Here is a 25,000-nt window from a genome sequence, read left to right as displayed (position 1 = left end):
TTGTGTGTGTGCACATATGCACATCATGAAACAGTGTCAGCCTATTTTCCAGGTGAGAGTGTGTATGCATAGGTATCTTTTGGATTTCTATGACTAGATATGTGTGTGTGTGTGTTTTTTCCCAGGTGTGTGTGTGTCTGTGTGTGACTGTGTGTGTGAGCCTCTTCATGGTCACTGACTCCATTCACCTGAGCGCTCCTTTCACAGTGAAAAGGCAGTTGCCGGTAAAAAGCTCTTTGGACAGCTTCTCCTCATCACCAACCACAGCTGCTGTTGACTCAAGCTTCCAGGAATCTCCTCCACAGGTTCACACCCTCTTAACCAGCCAACCGCACACCAGACCCCTCCGCGAGCGGGCAAAAGGTCCTGCAAGACCGCAATCTCTAAAGGACTAAACATTTGCCCAGGCAATGGACAAGATGTTCACAGATAATTGTGATGACTTAATTACTCAAAAAGAAGTTGTGGTACATGTATAATCACTGGTCGGAGCAGCTGCATTCAAAATCTTAACTTCTGGCCTCCTGTGTCTTCGGTACCTATTGGTTGTAAAAAAAAATGTTGCTCTATCTGTGATATTCCTCTGCTAAAATTGTAGCTTCAACGAAACAAGTGTAAAAAGGTTTTATGTTGCTAAACATAGACGAAACTAGTAAGATTTCCTGAAACGTTTCGTGCATCTCAGCAGCTCAGGAATGTCTTCAGTATCTTCACACTCCTCTGCTCAGCCCGTCACACAGTGTTACATACTGTGTGTTACTGAGAGACCTGCAAAACCACAAGATCTGAGAGGCTAAAAGCTTTCATTCACAAAAAGTTTCAAACTTTCACTCAAAATGCAACACTGCCAAAGACTTTTTTTCCCAGTTTTTTTTTTTGTAGGGAACTTTTTATGCATCACCCATTAGGCATCTCTCTGCAAAACAACATTAAGTAAGTGTGTATTAAATGTTTATTTGATTATTAATAATGACAGCCACATGTTACATCCAGGCAAAACTACAGAATTTTAAACAGATTTTGTTGAGTGAATTAAACTTTAAAGAAGGAACAAAATGATTGTATTGTTTTGGTCGCTTATGAGATATTTGCAAATGCTTCAGTATGATCATGTTTTACTTTTCACATCATTTATATAGAAATCTTGTATAGACCCAAAAGCTTTAGGAATATTTGAAGCCAACCACATAAACTTTGAAAACCTTTCTTGATTATTACTGTATTCAGCTGAGCCTTTGTGGTAAAATATTACTTTTATTAATTCTTGTCCATTCCCTTTAAAACTTCCATTATGTTCACTATATAAATATTAAGAATCTGTCTTTTACATGGCTGTCCTGAGAAACATATCAGTCTGGCAGATATGAAATATAATAAATATGTTTTTGTTTCTAATCTCTTCAGACTTGATACCTGCACATGTGTTTTAACGGGATAATCTCCACTCCTGTGTGTAACAGGTTCCTTGGAGTGATATTTTTTGTATGTTCACTTCCTTGCCTGACCTCTCTTGGAAAAAAAACCTTAATCTCAGTGAGACCTGTACCTGGTTAAACAAAGGTTAAATAAAATACATAGTCCATAATGTACTGACTGTGGGTTGCACCAGAATCATACACCAACATTCAATATTTTGCTTTTCAGGAAGTATAGATCACTCTTTTTAAGATGCCAAGAAAACAAAGAGAACTTCAGAATTATCATTGAAAAACCAGTGAATTTTATTTTAGGAACTGTGTGGAAAAGTGACAAATCAGAGGAATCAGGCCTCGCTGACGTTCTGTCCTCCCTTCCTGCTCTGCACATTTCTTTCCCCTCTCCTTCGACACTTCCACGCTCTCCACTGATCTCCTCTCCATTTTCTCATCTCCTCTCATCAGCGCAGAGCAGCAGTGAGCTCAACACATCTGTCAGCAGCTCAGCTTTGTGTCATCCTCCTCCTCCCTGCTTTTCTTCATCTCTTCCTCCTCCGTCTGTCCTCCCCGTCATCTTCCTCCCCCCTAACTCCTCAAGTCAATCAAATTCTCAGGAGATAGCCAGTAACACACACACCAAAAAAAAAGAAGAAGAAAAGCAGGAAAAGGCTAATCTCTGAGATAAGAAAAAAAATGAGAGTTGAATGTCAAGGATGGAAACAAACCGTGAAAGTCACACAGTGTTTGCCTTGTATAGTATCTTCTATCAAGTCTTTTTTCCTCCTTAAATCACACACTTAACAAAAATGTAGAGTGTAATATATCTTTCACAGCTTTAAATCTTTCGTATCACTTGCTCTGCTATTTATTTATCACCAGTGAAGCTTTCCAGATGCATGAAAATCCACAGGTTCCTGGATTTGTAAATCCCTGGGTTAGGTCATACACTCATGAGTAACTGTTGACTTTGCAAAAATTTCAAAACCACAAATTTCTGTGAGGTATTTTCCCCTCTCTGTATATTTTCATTGTTCTTTTTTCCTTCGCTTTTTTCTCAAACTTCTTTTCCGTTTCATTGCACGTCCAATATCCCCTCGACCGCTTCGCTCGATTTCTGACCTTCCAATCCAGAAAGTTATGAAACTGTATATGTGTATTAAAGATCCTATTTTTGGTCAAAGCATCCAATACATGAGGGGAAATTATACATGGGTCAATCTCTGTCCATTCAATATGTGATGTCTGATCTAATTTAAATGAAATCTGCAGAGACAACGGGAAGTAAAGCAAATACAGAACATGAGAAGATTTTCTTTACTTTCACTTCTTCTATAACTCCTTCTGACAGACTTTATTTTCACTGACTTGCTTTTTATTTATTGTTTCATCTGCTCTTTGTTAGTTCTGAAAAGTGATGTTTAAACCATTAATTTTACTGCTGAACTATTGATTCCTGCAAAGTCAAATTGGCACTGTCATGTGCATAAATGCCTGCGTAGTACCCTCTGTTATTTATTCATAAATATCAGTAATTGTTACTGAACTTACAACTGCCTCGTGGGACCTTTATTGGTCTCAACACCTGGAGTCTGATAAGTCTTAGGTAAAACATCTGGGCTGGATGGACGTATTACCAAACAGTCCCACTGAGCACAAGGGGTCTGGGGGGCCCTCAGCTACAACATATGTGATGTGTATGCAATGTGTATGAAGTGACTGCCATTAAAGCTCAACTTATCAATATATTTTTCTGTATCAACATATGGATCAAATGGCTGCATATAATGAAAAACTCATTGTGAGCTCATTCAGCTCATTTCTTTGGTTCTGATGCCTGAAATATTAAAGTTGTGGTTCAGTCTCTCATTAACCCTGTTTCCAGCTGCAGCAGACAGATGTTATCAGTGAAAACACTCTACACATCCCGCTCAGGACCAAGCAGTCAGTGTCTATAGAGAAGCATTTAGCAGAGTCAGATATTTTTGCTCAGGAGTTGGTGAACCAAAACAGAGCTAAAGCTTGGATATTAAACTTAGACCAGGTGGCCAGAAACACAACCCCAAACCCACGTTAATGTTCCCCTGTGTCTGCTGGATGAGTAACTAGACAGCTGTTTGCCAACACATTAGGCATATCAACTAGATAGGGTCATAAAATGCTAATGTTTTATAGCATGTTTTCCTCAGTTCATACTGAGTTAAAATATCTTGCTGGAAAGCCAAATTGCTCAATCCAAAGTAAGGCTGTGCTGGATGATGTGTTCCATACAGACCAATGCTGGAGGGAAACCTGCAGATACTCAGCTTCATCAATGCAAAGTCCAGCAATGCTTCACAGTCAAGCAGGCAAACACCATGGCAGAGAGGGTTTCATCCAAAGAGAAGAGCGCACTGAAGAGCGAGGAAATTACTACTTTTGTTTGTGTGTCATCTTATTCTGTTCTCATGTCCTGCCCTGTTGCCATCCCTCCACCCTATTGTAGTGCCCCATCCTTTCAACAGTTTTCTTTCATCATCTTCCTTTCCTAAAATGAGTCAGAGAGGCAGAGAGACTCTGGGCCTTCACACCCTCCGTCTGCACGCAACGCTTGTCCGTCTGTCATCTCTGCAGACAGACATGTTGACAGATGAAACGCCGGCTGCAGCCGTCACAACTGAAGGGCTACAACTATTTAGAGAAAGACATTCACTTAAAGACAGTCCCATGGTGCTGTGAGGGTTTGTATTAGATGGGACTGGAATCCCTGTCTGTTTCCATGTGATGGAGAGTTGAAGCAGTGAGACAGACAGATCTGGGACATCGAAAAAAAAAAAACCCCAAACATTTGAGTGCAGCCTTTAAGAACAAAGACAGTATCACAGAGATTTGACTTTTTTTAATGGCACCAATAACGTGATTACAATGAGAGAAAACACATTTTTATCCTAAGTGATAATAGACTGTACAAGATTGTCGATACAAAGATTATCGATAAAATTTCGTATATTCCATCAGCATGTATAAATACAGTATCTTACAATGACATGAACATGGTGTTTGCCACATAGCTTACATTATGACTATAACACAAAATCCACTCATGCAGTATAATGCCCAATTATATGAAAATAACAAACACGTTTAAAAGAAAATAAATTAGAAGCACACGTTCATTGTTTTGTTTTGTGGGTCAATGTGTTGCCAGAGTTACGGTATGGTCCAAAGCATCCTCACTAAAATACCTAACACTAATTTCCTTTCATGTACATCCTAATGGTAAGTGCACATATATACAGTCTGTCTATTGGCAGTCCATTAGCTTCGACACATAAAACTTACATGTGAGAAAAAAAAAAAAATAGCAGTGGCTGGAGAAAATCTTGCTGTTGGACAGAGAGGAAAAACTTCAAAGTGAAATAACTCCAGCTGATGTTCAGGGTGACTTTGTCAGGAGACGTTTCAAAAGAGAAAAGATGGGGAGGACAAGAAAAACATCTCAAAAAGGAGAGAACAAATTCAGTATTTCAAATGCTATGTTCAATTAAAGCTGTTGCTATAGAGGCATATACTGTAAAAGTGTTTCCCTTTGGAGCTGTACAATAATCACTTAGACAGCACAATACACTTTGTCTTTGCTGTCATATGCTTTACTTTAGTGGGTTTATACAGGGGAAGAGGGGGAACCTGCTGGAAGGATGAATTATGAGGACAATATGGTGAGAGGCTTGCTGTGACTTGTATGCTTTTAATTTGCACTTAAGCATCAGAACAGATATATTTTGTATATTTGCTAAATCCGTGAGTAACAACAGACAGAGAACTTCACAGGTATCAAATCAATTTTCTTGAGGCGACTTAAACAGCGTACCAGTGAGTATTATAAAAAATAAAAGGGCATATATGATTTATCCATATCAATATATTTGTACATTTTCCAACTTGAGCTTAAAGAGTCATGTGCAAAAATATATGCTGAATAACGACCACATGTGTAACTGAGTTCACCAGGTGATCTCAATATATCACTTCCTGTCACACGGTTGTTTAAACACACTTGTAAAGTTCTCACCGTTGTGTTTTAGATGTCCTGAAGAGAGACCTACTGAGGGAAACGGTAACTAAATACAGTACAAATACAATCAACTACATGACCAGCCAACACTTTCTTTCATATTTCACATATATACAGTACAATTATACATTTCCCCACATTTTATTTCATGTTTAAACATCTCTGGACAGAGTCACCCCACTTCTTCAAGCATGCACACGGCCGAGTGTGGCTTTCAGAGAGAGCTGTAATGTAAAACAGCTGAAACCTAAATCTTATCTGAGGATATCATTTTACACAGTTTTTCTTTAGTGGTCAGAGTCATGAGCACACACAGGAACAACAAGATGGACACCTGAGAAAGAGCAAGTCTGTTACAAATGGCTGCGTACTGAGAAGGTTTGTCGCGGCTGGTTTTTATTTTCACGGAGGTTCTGGTCAGTCTAAACGAGTTCATCATGGGCTGGTTCAGAAGAAACTTCCCAACAACCTCCAGGGGCACTGAGACCAATAATGCAATGATATGCTGAGAGTAAAAGTCATCCAAACTAGAGAACATGGTGATCAGAGTCTCTTTAAACACCTCCAACAAGAAAACCCAGCAAACTGCTGTACTGTGAAAAAGTAAAACTCTACTCCTACTACTTTTACAGGGGATTTTGATGCTTTTGCAGCTGCAGTTTTAAAAGTAATCTTTAGATTTTGGATTTTACTGCTTGTAAAGAAAAAAAAAAAAACAAGTTCATGGGCTTGATTCGTTTTAACGCCTTTCTCCTGTTGCCTTGGGTCTCAAATACACCATCTCCTCTCTCCTGCTTGAGCAGACGCTGACTAGCAAAACGTCTTAGCCTTGGATCGTTATATTGTGTACTAATTGCTTTAGTCCTTACACCTGCTGATGACCTCACTGACAAACAGACCCTGTGCAAACACACAGATGTTTTCAGTTTAGCTGATCAGCCCTCTGCTCAAGATGAAGTCAGGAGGAACTGCATTAGGACTGCATTACCTAAGTTCACCAAATTCACTGTATTAAAGAGAATGATGAAGCAGCTGCGTTTCCCACGCTGAAAAGTGCATCAACATTTAAAGAAGAGTGAGGGAAACATCAGTCGAGCTGAGTCTGTGCATGCGCACCTCGTCCTGTGGAGAGGTCTAGATAGTTAAAATAAGTGGCACCACCTGTGGCAGTGTAGGTGTGTCGGGGCTTTAACATGGGGTTGACATTGAAACCTTGGGGATCAAATTGTACTCAAATAGTGAGAAACGGCATAAAATTCACATGTAAATCCAGTTAAAACATGTTTGTCAGATCTCATTATTTAAAAATCTCTTAAGGCTGGTTGGTAAAATTAGTGTAAACTCAAACATGACAGATACTTATTTGACCACTATTGTAACTCATTGCCATTGTAGAGCAACAAGACAAGTTTGTATACTTTTAGATCAACATCCATCTACATGAAAGACTCTCTGCACAATATAAGGCTCTAAATTTAACAATTACAATACTGACACTCAGTTACAAGCTGTTTAACATTATTTTACCTTTAAAGTATCTTTAAGGTGTTGATTGCAACATTTTCAATTTTCTTTATCAGGGTGATAGACGGTGCTGCAGGTGAGACGGCAGCCCATTATCCAAGACTTTACTTCTTTAGATTAAAACAAGAGACATGTCTCCAGAAGAGGAGCTGAGGGTTTTCAGAGTTGCAAAGTTGAAGTCTCTCTCTTTTAAGCCCCTTAAAACAGATTAACAAGAACCTGCGATATATACGAAGTTCCCAGAGTGATCCATGAAATCTGGAAACAATTCTCGGAAGGCACCATTTCACACTGAGGCATTGCTGTTGATCCCTTTGTGCTGTTCGCTAAAAGAGGTTGAACATGACATGACCAGCACCGATATCCTTCATCCCTCTCACTTGTGAAGTCAGCATGCATCAAACAAAGCCGAAAAGGAGACATTACAAACAGGAAATGCCACCACTCTGGGAAGAAAACAGTCAGTACATGAAATCTAATGATTACCTTTGAAACCGCAGTCTGGAGGGGGAGGGGAGGGGGGGGTCCTTGGTTGTAGCAGAAATCACATTGTAGCTGCTGCTAAAATTAATCTATTAAAAGAGGTTGACATCAGCTCTTTTTTTTTTTTCTTCACACAGCACCCAGATAGCAGCTGGACATCTATCAGAACAGCTGTCGGCCCAGCAGAAGTGAAAACCAGCAGCCCTCATCTTTACCGAGGGTGTGGATACAGTGGCGTTTGTCTTGAGTTGTGGTTCTTATGGCTCAGTTGGGCTGACGCCTGAGATATACTCTGAAATTAAGCTATTACATTACACACATGCTATATTGTTCTTTATAGATTACCCAGGATGAAGTAGCATGCTAAATGCCATATAATCATATTCCACTATATACATGACTAGCTATATTTGGAGCTTTGCAGTGTAAGCGAGCTGTATTTGAACTGTTACTGAGGAGGTTGTGGTTTTATCCATAGTACAAAAAGAACAGAGGCAGATAAATTGGTGGGTTGCTGTAAAGTTACCTTGAAGCTGTGAGTTCATTGTTGCTTCAAATAAGGCCTTTGAGCAAGAAGGGAGAGATTTATACATTTACAGAGGAAATAAAACATTTTGTGATTTTTCTCTCATAGATTGCAGTGGATTGGCTCCCAGGTTGGCTAAAAATAAAGATCTTTGTTTTTCTCTCTTTACATTCTTCATTGTTTGTGTCTTGAGTAAGTCCATTTGCACACAACATATGCTGCAGCAAAATGAGGAAGGATTGCATGATCCCATGTTTCTTTTTCTGTGTCAGAATCTGAACGGTCTCTTGCATGTGGCTTTCCTTGTTCTTTGCTTTGTATGTCAGACTGTTGTGACTGAGTCTGCATGCACAGGAACATGCTCATGTAAGAGCTGAATGTGAAAACACCAGAGCTCGCTGCTAGCCTCGCCGCTAACACTGGTAGTGAATGTGCTGGTGCTGGTGCACTTTCCCGTCCACGTGCGAATGTGTGTGCGTGTGAATATCCGTGTAGATCTTCGGGTAGACCTTCGGAGCCAATGCAGCGCCTCCTTGAGCCAGGAGCAGCTGCTGATGGGCAACGTAGTCCTCATATGAAAGACAATCTTTATCCCCGTTGGCCGGTTGAGGAGGCAGCGTTGGGCAGGCTCGGTCACGGTTGGCCGCAGGTAGACGTTGAGCAGCAGGCAGAGCGGAGGAGGAAGAAGGGGAAGAAGAAGAGCAGGTGCGTTTTGATTGGCAGAACCAGAGGAGGGCGGTGCCTAAGATGAAGGCGACACCTGCTGGGATTCCAATGATGACAGGCCAGGGCAGGCTCGGGGACGTTGCTGTGGGTACGGAGTTGATTGGGGGCTTCAGATCTGTGAAAGAACGAGATGGGTGGAAATGAATGGAAGGACAAAGAGCTGAAAATATCAACCATCTGTCTAGATTTTAACGTAACACACTCCTATAGATGTTGTGTTGATTGCTATGGTGATGTAACAAAAGGAGCTTTGTTGGTTTTTTGGGGAGTTCAGTTTATCATCATATACCAGCAGACAGACTGGAAATGACTAAAACGATTACTCGATTATCAAAATGGTTTTGAATTAATACAGAGGTGTATACTTTGTCAAACCAGTGCCAGCTAATGTAGGTTAGCCAAACAGGTAGAATGATGCACTATTTACATTAGTAACAATGGCTAAAAACAGCTGTTTACGTTTACCGCCTTTCTTCAAACCCGCTGCTCATGTATCTCACTCTTTAGTATTTTAAACCAGAGAGATAAACACACATGATGATAAACATTTCTCTCTCTCTGTTATTTTCTCTGACCTGGTAGGACAGTCAGGTAGGCGCTCCTGAAGCTGTAGCCCATAGTATTGGCTCCCAGGCAGATGTACATGCCAGCGTCCTCCTCCTTGGCTCTGGTTATCAGCAGCTTGTTGAGGTAAGACCCATCAGGACGTGACCACACCTCTCCTGTCGGCAGCACCACAAAGCGATGGTCTCCGACCTTTGAATGAAATCATACAAAATGCAAGTTTGTAGATCAGTTCAGTCAAATATTACTGGTTAACCAGACAACTGTGTTTTTGGCAGGACATGTGCTTGTACCTCTATGGTGGAGTTAAATTTGTTCTCATCACCAGGTTCGACTCTTTTAAGCCACTGGATAACCGGCTTGACGTCACTACGGACTTTACACTGGAAAGACGTGGTTCCTCCATAGTCCACGGTGGTGTTGACAGGGTGAGTACCAGTCAAGATGGGTTTGGAGTTGGTACGCTCTGCAGGAAGAAAGTATTACATTAATTTGTTAATATAAATATTATATTATATTTCAGTTGTCAAACTTTTAACAGAAGAAGATGGTTCGATTGTTGTATTTTGGAAACTTGTTGAATGTAGCTGTCATCAGAATTAAATCAGGGGAAAAGCACAGTGAGGAAGAAGCCGAGCACCAGCGCTGAGAAATATAACATGGTTTGAAAGCATTATTTGCACAGTATCTGCTGTATTCACCACCACATCCTCCCTCTCTGCTGCAGATGCACAAACAGATCCCTTATCTTCTTTCTTTCTGAGTTTATACAGCAGAATAAACACACCTGCCAGAGACATTCAATAGTCTCCTTTTTAGTATCTGGTAATGCAATCTCACTGGAACATAATCTGAGAACATGTGTTTGATTTTTTTCCCCTTGTTTGACATCAGCTATTTCAAACTTCAGCAGAATTTAAAAAACATCCTCAGTTTTGTCAGTGTTGCAAAAGATTGTGGTTTCTAAACTGTCAATGACTTTCAGGGAGGCTCATAGGGTGATGGTGAAAAGTTACAGGTTTAAGACCCTAAGAACACCTTGCAGTGCTAGCTTTGTTGTTGTGGTAAGCACGGCTATTGGCTACCCACAATGCAAACAACAGTAGAACTCATTCAGATAACATGAAGACAAAAGTTAAAAGAAAAAAGGTTGTGTGACATCTTTGGGCATTGATTTTTATCTTAGGTGGTAGGTAAATGCTATAGAGGGATGCCAAATGGTGCCGGGATAACCTGCATTTAATGTACCTAATCTCCAAATTATTTAAATCACATCTTTAACCATCATATAATTTAACATGTTTAAGAATCATGTTCCTGTTGTAATATACTCAAGTAATCTCGGTTTATGGATTTTATATGTCAGAATTTTCCAGTTTTTTTTTTGTCCCTTATCTCGACTTTTCTTTAGCAGCTGTGAATGACTGACAGCTGAGTCGATCTCTACCGATCGAGAAACTGTCACGTTTAACATGATCGAGCAGCAGCTTGATTTACTTCCTCTCTGACAGTGTGTGTTTGTGTGAGTGTGTGTGCGCACATGTGTGAGCGCGTAAATGTCTTTCAGGAAAGACTACAGCTGTAGCTTAATGTAGCGCAGATGTGGCGTGTAAAGCGAGAGGCGAGAGCGCCGTTCTGAGCCTCTCAACAGAGCAATAACACTCAGTAACATCCAGTTCAGTGCGCGCACACAAATTCAACACCAACTCTCCACCAAACGGCTCAACATTAAATCACCCAGCGTTCAAACAGCTTCTTGCAGCTTTCCAACACAACCTACTTCATCAAAAAACACCCACAACTCATCAGAACACACGTTGCGCTCTCAACAGTAAAACTAGACCTTTTTTAGACTAAAGCTGGAGCTGCTCGGCTCACCTTCCACTCTGAAGAGCCTGCTGAGCATTCCTCGCTCGCTTGACTGATGTTTGACTGACAAGACTGGTGGTGATCAATAAATGCCACTGAAGTGAAAGGAGGCTTTTAAAAGCTATTTTAAACTTCTATTCTTGGTGCAACTCAAGTGCTAGCACACTGGTGAATCTGGGCTGTAGCTGTGCTTTGCAAACAACAACAATAACTGAAATACTTTTATGAAATTAATGACAAACAGCGATTAATTTATGATTACAGTTTAAAATTTTGGTTGACACTCTCGCTGTGGTCACGTTTGTGGATCCAATTTTAAAAACGTGTTATGTAACATAATCTCTGATGCTGTCTAAATGTCAAATTCAATCAGAATAACACAATCGTGATTTCCAAATTATCTTCAATTACTATTTGTAACTGCAGGTTTGTAGCATTAGACGGTCGGTGTAAGAGAAATCTGCTGATGACTGACCGTTGTCTTCATGTGTTTTTCTCTTCAAACATGGAAATCTATACTCAGCTACTTTCCAAGCACAATGAGCGATCCCTTATGAAAGCAAAGACTGAATACTTTGCCAACAAATCATTTCAACATCTGAAAAGTTAATTATGATGCTCATGATCATATGATAGACATTCTACATAATCTCTGTATTGTGAGTCAAAATGGAAACGAAACCCATTTCCAACCCTGCCATTTATTCAGACAGGCCTCTCAGTCAAACAATAATATACATACTGTGTACAGCATAATGTATGTTATTGTTTGGGTGAGAGGCATATGTATATGTATATCATATACCAGCAGCAACACTCAACAACTCACACACCACAACTCTAAAAATGTACTTTCAGATGTGTCAGGACATGAAATGACCACATGCAGTCAAACCACGAAACCCTTAGACATTCAAGCAGCTTACAGTGAATGTGACGATTTCTTTGTTTTACATCAGTGTTAACTGATTATCTTTGGGTTGATCTCATGTTGCTAAATGCAACATTTAAAAAGCCATTTCAGCATAAATACTACATGGTAAATAAATACATAAATAACACATGGTATCATAACAGCAAAACTCCCTCCCTTTTCCAAAAATATTTGATTACAGAGCTTCATCAAAAATTCACCCAAGCAAATAAAGAAAGAAACCGATTTTGGAACGTACACAAAAAGACCTAAAGTATGTAATCACATGGAATTACTCCATCTGCTGATGAGGACTGTGTGATACAGTATGGTTGAAATCTACAAAAATACTTGCAAGTGGACCTTGAGTTGGGATCGTTTAATCAACGTATGTAAATACAGTAAGAAAATTACTTGCAATTAATTATTTCCTTGCCCTGCTTACGATAAGATTACTTCTCTTTTGATCCCAGTATGGAAAGTCTCTGTGTATCTGGGACTGAACATCAACTGGGCCGATTTCTCCTAGCATTAAGTTTCAACCAACCTTTATCAATGCTGAAAAAGGTTTCATGCCATCACCTTTTGGCAATGCAAATGCACAGTTGTTGCTGTTTTGGGAAGCAGCCAGTATATATATATATATATATATATATATATATATGGACTATAAATCATGCTGACTCACGTATGACTTCCACTTTGTAGGTGGCATTGATCTCTCCTGCTCTGTTGGAGACGTGGCAGGTGTACTTCCCGCTGTGCTCCGGCGTCAGGTTCTTCAGACTTAGAGTCCACTTCTTCTTCTTCCCGTCTCCTCCACCTCCTCCTGCTCCAGAGTCCTCGTCCACCAGCGGCCGACTGTCCTTCAGCCAGACGATGTCGGGGCGAGGGTTACCACTCGCTGTGCACTTCAGGCGCACTGAGCTGCCCACCGGGCGAGCAATGACGCGCTTCCTCATCTTTGCCGGCTGGGTAAAACGTGGACGTACTGCCAGTGGAAAGAGAGGAGGGGAAATCGAAACTTTAATTAGGCATAGATTTATTATTGGAAAATAAATTGTACTGTTATTAGCTACTTGTAGATTATTGGAGCTTAATGTAAAATCAACTTCAACACCAAAATATTGATTTAAAGATATAAATAACTTTCTGCTCCTCGGACAGCTGTAGATGTGGAAAAAAGAAGGGCATAACAGGAGAGAACAGAAGAAGTGATTAGTCGAGATAAATGGTTTAAAGAGCAGTTTTATATTTACAAGCACTGTTCTGTTCTTCAGACCAGTGAAAGGAGAACAGATCATGGAATACATCACATTCTTATTTGACACTTTTATTAGACCTAACAAGCGATCAAAGCCACATTATCTGCAGAGGCTGTGACACAGAGGGAGGGTTCAGAAATGTTTCAAGCCTCCTGTGTTCCAGGTTATATTAGTCTTTTACTTCACAGACTCAATGTTTGCTATTAAAGAAATAAAAACTTTATTTGTTTAATTTGTTTTTTATTTGTTTTCAGATAATTTAAGGTGTCAGGATGAAGGACTGAAGGAACAAGGAGCTGTTGAACTCTACAATCACACTGATACTATACGTACGTTTGCTTGGCTTTATGAAGTGTGCATTGTTGTTTCCTTGCTTCTAAATCTTGACGTTTTATCGGCTGAGCACTTGTTTGTGCATGCAGACATCTGAGGCAACTAATGTGATTACAAATACATTTTCTGTCCCACGAATATTCAGCATTGGTGCATAACCTTCAATTATGCACCATGAAATCCATTCCTTTGAAGGTAATAACAATCTGCATCTACACACAAGTATACAAAAGGCTTCTGTTTTTCCTTGTTACAACATATTGTCCTGTTTCCACGAAGTTTGTAAACAAGAAAAATGGAATTAGGAACAAACTGAATAACCTCAGTCTGCTCAGAATTTTTTAAGACTAATTGAATTTCAGGACTGAATACAAGACTTAGATTTGCAGTTTAAGGAGCGTCAGACAGGCTGAGGTCATCCTCGCAGGCAGTGCCAGGAATTCCATGTTGTGCTGTAACAACATATGGCAGCGTGCCTCTTGGTATATACAACCTAATTTGCTGTAATAAACCATAATTGTTTTGTTTAAGAAAAATGTTTTAATCACTTCCTCTTCTCTCTGACACAAAAGACTTACTCACATGACCTTGAACACACACATGCACACACACACACACACACACACACACACACACACACACACACACACACACACACAAACACAGAAAAGTGTGCATGTACACAAACAGACACACACCAGATTCATGATTTTCCACTGATCCAGCACCTCTTGCCTCTGCTGCTCTTAAAAAAAAGCCACATATTTAACTAAAAATCATGCCTCCATGAGAGCTCACTGTAAAACTCATGAAACCTGCTGGACAGCTTTGTAACATCACTGTAAATATCCGGTCCTGAATGCATATTTGTGCACAAGTCATAAAAAGCCAGACAGTGACTGGCAACTCGCCCAAAACACCCTTTTCACCCAAGCAAATCCTTTCTTTCAAAACATAAAATGGCCAGTTAACATCATACACCAATTCAAACAACCACATCCTTTCCATACAGATGCATGACTGCTACCCCATCTGGCCATTCAGAGATACATATTCCTCCTTACGAATAAATAAAATGGTCAGACACTAACCCCATGCATCTATTCATACACACATATCCCTCTTTATAAAAAAACGCAACAATCAACGAGCAGTTAAAACAGATCAAAGAGGAAAAAAGAAAAAAAACAACAACTATCCAGCAGAGAGGGAGGAGAGGAAATCATTCACAGGAGCGCTTGATTTTACAGCCCTCATGTTCCAGCCACAGCAGATAGCCATCAACTGGGCGATAAATCACCCTGAAACTACTGCAGTTGCGTCTCTTTCTTTGGACACAGTTATTATTCTAGCTCTGGGTAAACAAACGGGGGAGAGTTATGTGATGGGTTTGCGCGCTCAAATCCGGAGATTTCACTACGGCTGCATTACTCAGCGGAATATAGTTCTCTGCCGTCCGACCCGAAGCTGGGCAGGATGGCAAAAAAAACATACCCGAAAGGCTTTTAAGTCTCGCCTTCGTCCCCCATGAGTCTGAGAAAAGCTACTGGACTACAGCTGAACTGTGACCAGACTGAGTCAATACATCTAACAGAGAGGAGGAGAAGCAGGAGACAATGATTAATAGTTTAATGTTCTGGCAATGTCTGACTATCATGACACACATTCAACTGCACTTGTTTCTACTAAAGTTAACTGATAAGAGAAGAGCCAAAGCAAAGTGCTGCTGATCCGAAGTGAACTGGATTGGATAAAGATGAGGCTCGAGAATGAAGAAAATACAGTAAAGTGCAATTGAAATGAATTGATTTATAATGTCTAAGCCGAACCAAATCAAACAGAAGTTCAGGAGAAAACAGATGGAATGGGAAAGAGTGAAGTTCATATTAAGGTTAAAACATAGAGAAGACTGACAGATTGCAAGAGAAGGAGACCGAGTTAAAACAATAAAAAAAGTACAAAAGTAAAGGTAAGAGAGAGGGCACACGGAGAGGTAGAAAGAAAGAACAACAGAGAGAAGAGTAGTGAGGACAAACTGAGACAGCGGTGATAGAGAGAAGGAAGAGGGGATCGGGTGAGAGTCATAACGGGCGAAAGGGCAGGCTTGTTCTTGGTCTCAGGGGCCACTTCAACGCCACACTTCACAGTGTAAAAATACTACTGACCCTCTGACAGACCGCCTTTGATCAGACAGCGTGCTAGAGAGAGAGAGTAAAAGAGTGTGTGTGTGTTTGAGAGAGAGACTTATTATTTCCTCCTTCTGACTTGAGTAGTTTAGGTGAGGACTTGTGAGGGTGTTAGCGTTAGAATGAGGATTATATTTATCTTTGCTTTAAGGAGAATATTTTGGTCAGGATTAAAACCTCGGACTGGGTTAAACACAAACACAAACAGTTTGATGTTTTTTTCTCTGAGAATTAAATGATAGGGTTGATACCACTCTTGTGTCAGTGCGTCAAATATGGATGGAAGAGGCAGTTAGCATAGCTTAGCATTGAGACAGGAAATGGGGGAGGGGGGAGACAGCTCTGGCTTGTTCAAGGTAGGTGTAGACACATCTCAGAGATGATCATGACATCTGAGTCGCAGCCAAGCGTCTGAAAACTTATGTCAATGAGATATTTCAGTTTTCATTTGAATACATTGGCAGAAATTTCTAAACTTGTTTTCACTTTGTCACTGCGGGGTACTGACTGCAGATTGTTGCGGGAACAAATTATTTTTTTTTAGCATAATAAACATAACAAAATGTGAAAAAAATAAAGGGGTCTGAATAAACTGTAAATAATGGGACTGGAGGGCTAAAGCTGTTCTCAGCACTGCCTCAGCCAAAGCAGTGAGTGTGTCTGTCTGGTTGTGTGTAAGCACAGAGAGGCAAATAGATAAAGAGAAAGAATGTTTTAGAAAAGAAAGCAGGGGGGAGGAAAAGGAGTTGTATAAAAGGATAACAGCAAGCAAAGAAAGGAGGCTTAAGTTACATGACAGGAGTCCAGGGGAGACCAAGGGGGTCCCAACAAATCACACCTCATACAAACAGAGAGTTCTCCGCTCTGTCAGAGCCAATTATCTACGCAAACAACCACTCTGATGTGTGTCTGTGTGTATTTCAGTGTGTGTGTGTGTGTGTGTGTGTGTGTGCATATACCCTCACCTTCTGCCCTCTGACAGTTTGCAAGGTGTTTATTGTACAATATGCTACTGCATTTTTTTTTTAATGTTACACACTCTCAGGTATCTACAGTATGACTTCTAGGCTTCCTGCTCATTTCCAGAGACATTCGTGGTGCTCACCCAGTTTCCCCGCCAGCTCTGGGGCGTGTTCCGAGTCCCCATTGGCTGTCCCTGCTCCACCTCTTGAGCTGGAGTCGTCTGGTGATGTAGAGAGAAAGACAAAAAGTTAGTGAATCAACAACTTCTTAATAGATGATCATGAATAATATTCTCTATGAAGTATCCTGGTGCAGCAAACTCCAAGAACCAGACAAAAAAATATTTCCTTCTAGTTGTCAGCAGTGAACTGGCTTGATGAAGTCAGTATTTCTACACCCATCCGTCGCTCTAGTGAGATAAGACAATATGCATTAATTATGCGCACAAAGGAGTGACACGAAGCCTGAGGGGTGGATGGGAGTTAAGATGAATTTGACTGTTTTTTATCTGTTGTTTTACTGTGGAGTTTGTTCAACGTAAGTTCAAGAATTTGCAAATTGGAGTCAGATTGATACAGCCTAGGGAGTGGTTAATTATAACTTTTAACATTTCAAAAATTTTTAGTCCTGAAGAACAGTTTTTTAACAGTAAAAGCGGGAAAACATGGGTTGGATCAGTGGGTAGAAAAGCAGGCTGACGATAGGGAGACTGGTGGCTTGATTTCTTGAAGTGGCATGTAAAATCTGGTCAAAATGTGAGACTGAGGTGCTACTGTATATCTTGAAGTAGCATCATGAGTATGACAATTATGACAGAACAATTACTGCACCACGCACTGACACCTCTGGCTTTCAAACCGACTTTGCTGCCAGTACTCTGCACTCAACACCCCACCATGCATTTCAAACTTCTCAGCAATGGACCAGCATCATATTTCTTGTCAAACCAGAAAATCAAATGACAAATAATATGATACAGTATGTCTGCCCATTAGTGTGGCTGCGCCAGAGACTTGTTGCTGCTGCAAATCACTTGTGATGAAAGCCGTAAAATTAATGCTACCACTGCCCTATCATGCCTCTACCCTTAATCCTAAAAGGATATATTCCCGACTCATGCCAATAAGAAAGCATGATCATACATTTTTGTCTTAAACATCTAAAAAGGGAAAACATTTGAATTTTCCCCAAAATGACCTTTCAGGGAAAGAGGACATGCTAGAAAGCACAAATTCTTTTTTGAATACCTTCATACTATATACTGTATGTCTAAATGAAGCTCTACAGTATCATATTGCTTTGACTCTCACGCTGGTGTATCAGTTTCCTTCAGTCAGCATGTCTTCCCATTGGTTACCAAAGAGATACAAACATCTGTCTGGACCTTCACGCAAGGAACCACTTCAAGATGAAACCAATGTATCCGAGGGGCCCTTTAACAGGGAGGTGGGGTGGGCTGATACAGTGCAACATCAGGTCTGTCAAAATACATGGGGGGTGTGCGGTTAACTTGGCTTGGACCTGAAACTTCAACCAGAACCTGATGGTAGTTATAGAAAGAAAGAAAATGGACTAAACAGCCTTGGAGCACACGCAGAAAGTGCATGAGAATGTGCCTGTAATTGTAAATGGATATGTTTATCATGCATGCTGGTACATATACGGGTCTGTGTGTGGATTTTTAGAAGGCCCAGACTGTTTAATGCAGCGCCAAATGTCTTTAAAGCATCACTATTTGGATGATGGAATAAAAGGCGCATTTGAAATGAAAATACAAGGCATGACCTGCATCCTCAGGGCTGGTATTAATAGGAGGCAGGCCGAGTGGTGCAGGCCCTGAATGTGTGTGTCTGTGTGTATTTTTGCGTGTGTGATATGAATTCCTGTGTGGGTGTGTCCGTGCATGTGTGGGTGCGTGTGTTCTGGCGTTATTTAACTAAATGGTAACTTGAGGTGCTGGTATTCCCGTCAAACCTCACTCCTCCTTCCCTCCCTATGACTCCCCCTTCATCCCTCCCCTTCTGCCACATGCACAGCGTGTTCTGAGAAAGGGCAGCGCGTTTGAAGCCGAGCGGCATGGGGGTCTGATCTGAAGGGGGAACATGGTTTAGCACTCCTAACAGCTAGTGGACCCTCCCCCAGGCCTGGTGCGAGCCTGTAAACCTTTCTTGGCAGACCTCCTACAGACCCTCTCACAGAGGGGGGCTGGACCGCTTCCACTGTCCATACAATGCAGCCATACATCCAAAGTATCAGAGTATTTCCCAAATTCAAAACATATATACTGTACATATAGAAACTGTATATTGTGATACTGATGGAGAGAGAAATCAACAGCCAACATCAAGCTACAGAAAATCTACTAGCATGTGGCAAAGTTAACACTATGAGCTACACATACACAAATATATCAGGTAATTTAAAGAGTTAAACTAAGAGATACATGTTCTCCATCCAGCCTCTATGTAAGTTGAGGTACTAAGGACTAAAGAGCACACTAGTCAATCAAAATAAATCTTGAGAATTAAGTCCTTATTTCTTTATATCCCAGTGCAGATACTTTAAGCTACTGATCTGTTAATACCATAACTATATATTGTGTACCTACTACTTGCACATTTTTATAGTGTGACAGTCTCTACTTTCATTCTTGTTCAAGTGATCGATGTTGATTGGTTGCTGTATAAACATCTGATTGCCTCAATAGGTGCAACAGCAATTACTTTAAACACCTGTGTTTGCTATTGACGTGGCACCTGTACTGCACAGTTGCATCACTGATAAAGGTGACTTCTTTAATCAAATCAGCAGAGCCTAAAATTTGTCTCCATCAGAGCAAGCGGCAAAGACTTCAGTAAAGGACTGAATGTCTCCATACACCTCATGCACATGAGAGTCACATGACTACACTGTAACAAAAATGCTGCTCCAGTTTTGTCTTACATGAAGGTGAGTAATTAGACATTTTTGGGTGAAGTTGATTAGGTGCCATAAGATGAGTTTTTCTATGCAGGACATTGAAGTGAGATGTATAATATTTAGACACAGCTGTTAAAGAGGGGCCTCCTAAAATAACCAAAACAGGAGCCTCTGTGTTTCAAAGGTAAGCGCAAAATTTCTTCACCAGGCTATTGATGTCACTTCAGAGTTAATGTCTGACTATAAACACATGATGTCGCACAGACGACCAGCTGTCTTCTCCATTATCACTTCGCTCATGACTCAAAGAGGAAGCTTTCATCCAAAGATGTTCAGGGAGCAGTGAGAGCAAACCGAATGTGTGTGGTCTGACTTACAATAGCATTATTAACGCCATACTCTTGTGCACCACTTTGTCACCCAAGACTCCTGCTGAAAAAGCCATTGCCTTACTTATATATAATTCTAAGTTTGGGATGTGACACCTTTTAAAACTGTAGCAGAGTTTTTCAGTGACAGACCTACAAATCACATTTCTGTCAGCACGTTCGACATCCAGGCTTCAGAAAACAAGTCTGCCAGCAGAGTTAGTTTTACACCTTTCTTCAGCTGTTATATGAGTTGCAGGGTTGGTGGTGGACTTATTGTTTCACTGTTTGTTTCAAGTTGAACACACAGAGCAAAAAACACATTCCCTCCCGGCTTCAGCTGTTTTCAATAAATAAAATGTTTTCTTCTGATCCTGTTCCACCTTCTAATGTTCGGCCAGATACTTTGGCTCGTACCTACAGCGACCAATACACACACACACACACACACACACACACACACACACACACACACACACACACACACACACACACGTATACACACTCACTATATGCGCACAAGCTAATTTAGATAAGTCCACACAGACAAACACAGTCATGCATACATGAGGGAGAGTAGTATAAGATTGTGATATGACACATTTGAATCAAGTTATTTAGGTTTTTACACAGGTTTCACACAGCTTTGTTCACAATATACATTTGCTATCAATTGATCACCTATTTTTAATTTTTTTTTTTTATGTCTGTTGTGCAAGGAAAAACACTTTAAATTCAGGGACACATCTGCTGTGAACTTCCCAAGGCAGCATAATAACAGCAGAGCAGTCTGTTCTGAGTAACTATGTGTAATGTGCTGTGTACTATGAGCAAGTTTGTGGCGATTCATGTAACATCAAACCTTGACCTGAAAAGCGTAATGAGCTAAGGAAATGTTGGCTATAATTCTGGTTGACATATTAGTCATAGTCATTTGGTTATTCTTCAGTCAAGGGATGGGCCACATGGATAAAATCTTCCATCATGGTCATTGTAATTTTACAGTGTACCATAGATATGCACACTGTGAGTACATTTTCTGAAAAATCATTTGAGAAACTGCTTATGGATAAAATACCCGGACTGTGTTTGGCTACTCCTGTAAAGTAGTAAAATCAAGATTGCTATATCAAATTGATATATGAAACCACTATTGCTATAAAACAGTCATGTCCACAATCGCAATGGCCTAAAATATTGAAGGGATAACTGCCACAGAATGAATAGTGCAGAAAAATCTCCAATGGCTGTATAGTTGTTGTCACATTGCCAAACCCTGTGTCAGTTCTCTTTTCTCTGGTTGTTTGTGTTCATCAGTGCTGAGCACCGACCAACAGTGAAACAACAAGAAACAAGAAAACAAAAAACAGGTTTATGACCAAAAAAAGGTGCAGTTTCATGCAAACTGAAACAAGCAGCAAACAGAACCAAATTACCAAAATTATAACCAAGACACTTTTGTGCTACTGTATCTTTTGCATCATCATATGCTTCTCATTAATGTTCATTTTTACATCACGTTCTCTTGTCGCAGCTGAACGGGACCTGCAGAGGATGTGGGAGGCACTGGTTAGAAAGACATCAACTGTCTGCTGAAAGTCTTTCATTTGCATTTCTGTAACCTTGTGTCAAGCGTCTCTCTTTGTACAAGTATAAAAGATATCAGCCACACTCCTTTTATAATTTGCTTGTTTGAGTGTTGTACACCTTAAATCTTTACCTCTGTTGTTCTAAAGTTTGTGGTCTCTCTCTCTTGTCACACTTCTGTTTTCCATCTCTTTGTTTCTTTTCATTCCTCTCTCTTTTACTCTACAGGGGGAAATGGTTCAACAGTGCGCTACATTTCACACATTCACTGGCTGGGTACCCCTATGTGAGTGTGTGTGTGTGTGTGTGTGTGTGTGTGTGTGTGTGTGTGTGTGTATATTTGTGTAACCCCTTCTTGTATTTACTTTCAGGTCAGTAGAGAAAAGGCAGTGATTGGACATGAGCACGCTCAGAAATATGAGTCCGAACAGTCCACTGTGTGTTCAAGTGTGTGTGTGTTTGTATGTGTGAGTGTGTCCAAGGGGCCAGTGTTTTCCTAAAGGGTCATGTCCTTCCAGGTTTTAATATAGAGACACTGGATATGTGTACAGAACCTCTGTGTATGTGTGTGTGTGTGTGTGTGTGTGTCTTAAAGCTGATGTGTGAGGGAGAGAGAGATGTTTCTGTGTCAGCTCCTACTGACCGCTGGTTGTAGCAGCATCAGGGCCAAAACCAGCAGTGAGCTTGTGTGTCTGACAAACCCAGTAAACCACTGTTAGTCCTCTAAAAATGACCACGGTACACTTTCAGGCTTCACGCAGGCACAGCTTGCCTCACACTTTGTCCAAACTTGATGTTTCACTTCACAGTTCAGACAGGAGCTACCGCAAGTGAACAAGTTTTAAATAACACTGGAAGAAGAGGCATTGTTCTATTAAACCCAGGTCCCATGAGACTTTATTTTTTCCTTTAACTTGCTTTAAATATTGCAGGGGATTGCAGTTTTTAGCAAAGTTGTGGTTTAACCCAACTGCGTGCTATGTAAATGATCAGAAATGACCTTAAATGAACTTGAAATCTTAAATAGATTGCAATTTGGCTTGATAACTTGATAACCTAAATGAGGCATGAATTAAGCAGGTAATAGCACAGTAAGCTTCATTCTTCTACTGAGATCCAAAGTTCATTCTTGGACTTGGAAGCATAATTTGAGAAAACGGTCTCACAACACGGTCCATTTAGAAGGTGTAGCTTTCAATCACAATCATATCAATCATCAAGCTTTCGATCATATCATTATTTTCTCCAGGAAACGTAGTCTGTTTAAAGAACCTTTCAACCACACAGCTTAAAAGCTCGGATTGAATCTTTTCACTTTTCAAACCATTTTTTTTTTAATAGTTTTATTCTTTTAACTTCCACCAATCTACACCACTAAACAGGCAATGCTGTACAGTGTAAATAACAGCGGCAACAAGCTAATCTCCATTTAAGACAATGGTTATTCAGCCTGTTACAACTGCATCGCAGCTTTTACAAAAAATCTGCTGTAGCGTGACTCTGAGGAAGACTGTTTAACCAACAGGAAATGATGCACTTCATATTCATGAGCAGAAAGATGTTGGAAGTTGTCTTAATCAGTTATTTACCACAGAGATTTGTGGATTACTTTTAAAAGACTTTGGATAACATGATTAATACTGAATTTGTGTATCAGACAGATGAACTTTAGAGTTTTTCTTGGATCTATCCTGCTCCAAACCGCCTACTGTAACAACCAGCAGAATAAACACAGTTTGTCCTTCAGCAGTTGGTTTGCCTGTCAGCACACTGACCCCCTACCAAAGCACACTGACACTGTCATTATAACTCTGTAAGGTCAATGATACTATGAAAACAACAAAACCAAGGACAGAGGGGTAAAAAGAGAGTCATCCAAAGTCTCTCTCTCTCTCTGTTTGTCTGTTTCTCTCTCACAAAGTATTACGCCAGAGTTGTCCTGCATTTTGACCCCACGTTCCAAACATACTTTTCTGTCCAGTCACAGTCGCAACATTTTGTTGCAAGATCTTGCAACATTACACACAGCGTCGTTGTAATGAATGATTAGATTCACATGCTGCAGCTCCAGAGCCAAAATGTGATTCTGTCTGCAGCCGTGTTTCAGATGTAATTAGCAGCTCATGTAATCCTCTCTGGACAATTACTGTTTAATGCAACTGGGAACAAGCCAAACCGCTGATGACAGACTGTACAAACAGACAGATATCAATGGGGACGTTAACAGTTCTTTCTTTATTTGCTAAAGAACAAATAAAAACATGAATAAAAGGTTTTATAGTGACAAAGCCTCTGCAGGATGTTTCTGATATTTTAGAGAATCAGCCAGGAGTTCAGGGTCGTGATACAGAAATTTAATAACAATAACGATAATATATCAACAAAAGAAACCAAACTCTCAGAAAGGTCATTTTCAAATGCTTTTCCTGGGGTTTTCGACTGCATCAAATAATCTTCTTCAGTCAATGGAATCTGCTCAGTTGTGTCTCTTAGGATCTCTGAGGTCTTAAGGTGAGAAGTCCTAAAGGCTTTATTGATGAAATCATAACAGCAGACGTGCTGAGCTCAGTCAACAGATCCAGATTCATGAAAACAGGGAAAAACTGATGAAGACTGTGTGATACAGCTAAATGCTCAGAAAACAAAAATGTTTTCTCAAACTACTATTTCCAAGGTTGAGAATGAACCTTTGTGCTCAAGGATTAAGTCATTTAGGGAGGAGAATGGTTAGATGATTAATTGATAAGGTGACTGCCTGGAAATTAATTGGCAACAATTTTGATAATTTCTCAAGCGAAATTGCCAGAAATGTGCTGGTTGCAGATCTTCAAATGTGAAGATTTGCTGCTCCTCTCTGCTTTATATCACTGTAAATTCAGTATCTTTGGGTGTAAGGCTGTTGTGTTTGGACAAAAAACAGACTGAGAATATAAATTTTGTCCTCTGGAAATTTATGATTAACCTTTTTCAACAGTTTTTTGACTTTCTGACAAAACAATCAATAAATAAAAAAGATTCTTCATCTTCCCCACATTTGATTGTTTTGGCCTTCTTGGATCTCAGCCTTTTGTGGTGAAGGTGGTCATCGTTTCAAAAGATGATCCAATATTGAAAATAATCGGTTACAGCCCTAATTTTATTGTGATTTTAAATACTTTGGTCGCTGCTGGGAAGCACTTTCCTCTGATCTTTATGCTAGATCCCCCTAGAGTCACCAGGCTATAAGATTGTCCTCCTACTCTCTCTCTCTCTCTCTCTCTCTCACTCACTCACTCACTCACTCACTCACTCACTCACACACACACACA

The 25,000-nt window shown here is 40.3% G+C and overlaps 1 protein-coding gene across 1 annotated transcript in view; it reads right to left on the bottom strand.

Moving 5' to 3' along the window:
• Positions 1–4,275: 4,275 nt before the first annotated feature.
• Positions 4,276–25,000, bottom strand: part of fgfrl1a (fibroblast growth factor receptor like 1a) — a 68,860-nt gene continuing 48,135 nt past the window's right edge. Inside the window, exons 4-8 of the mRNA XM_023398120.2 lie at positions 16,961–17,038; positions 12,760–13,062; positions 9,583–9,755; positions 9,301–9,481; positions 4,276–8,840 (exon numbers count right to left, since the gene is read on the bottom strand). Of these exons, the coding sequence (XP_023253888.1) occupies positions 8,413–8,840; positions 9,301–9,481; positions 9,583–9,755; positions 12,760–13,062; positions 16,961–17,038 (1,163 nt within the window). The 3' untranslated portion in view covers positions 4,276–8,412. The remainder of the gene's footprint in view (positions 8,841–9,300; positions 9,482–9,582; positions 9,756–12,759; positions 13,063–16,960; positions 17,039–25,000) is intronic.

Source organism: Seriola lalandi, unplaced genomic scaffold (assembly GCF_002814215.2).
Source record: "Seriola lalandi dorsalis isolate HSWRI2012SDOR001 ecotype SW California unplaced genomic scaffold, Sedor1 jcf7180002054972, whole genome shotgun sequence".
NCBI lineage: Eukaryota > Metazoa > Chordata > Actinopteri > Carangiformes > Carangidae > Seriola > Seriola lalandi.
The sequence above is the reverse complement of the archived record's forward strand: the minus strand, read 5'-3'. Positions and strand labels throughout refer to the sequence as shown.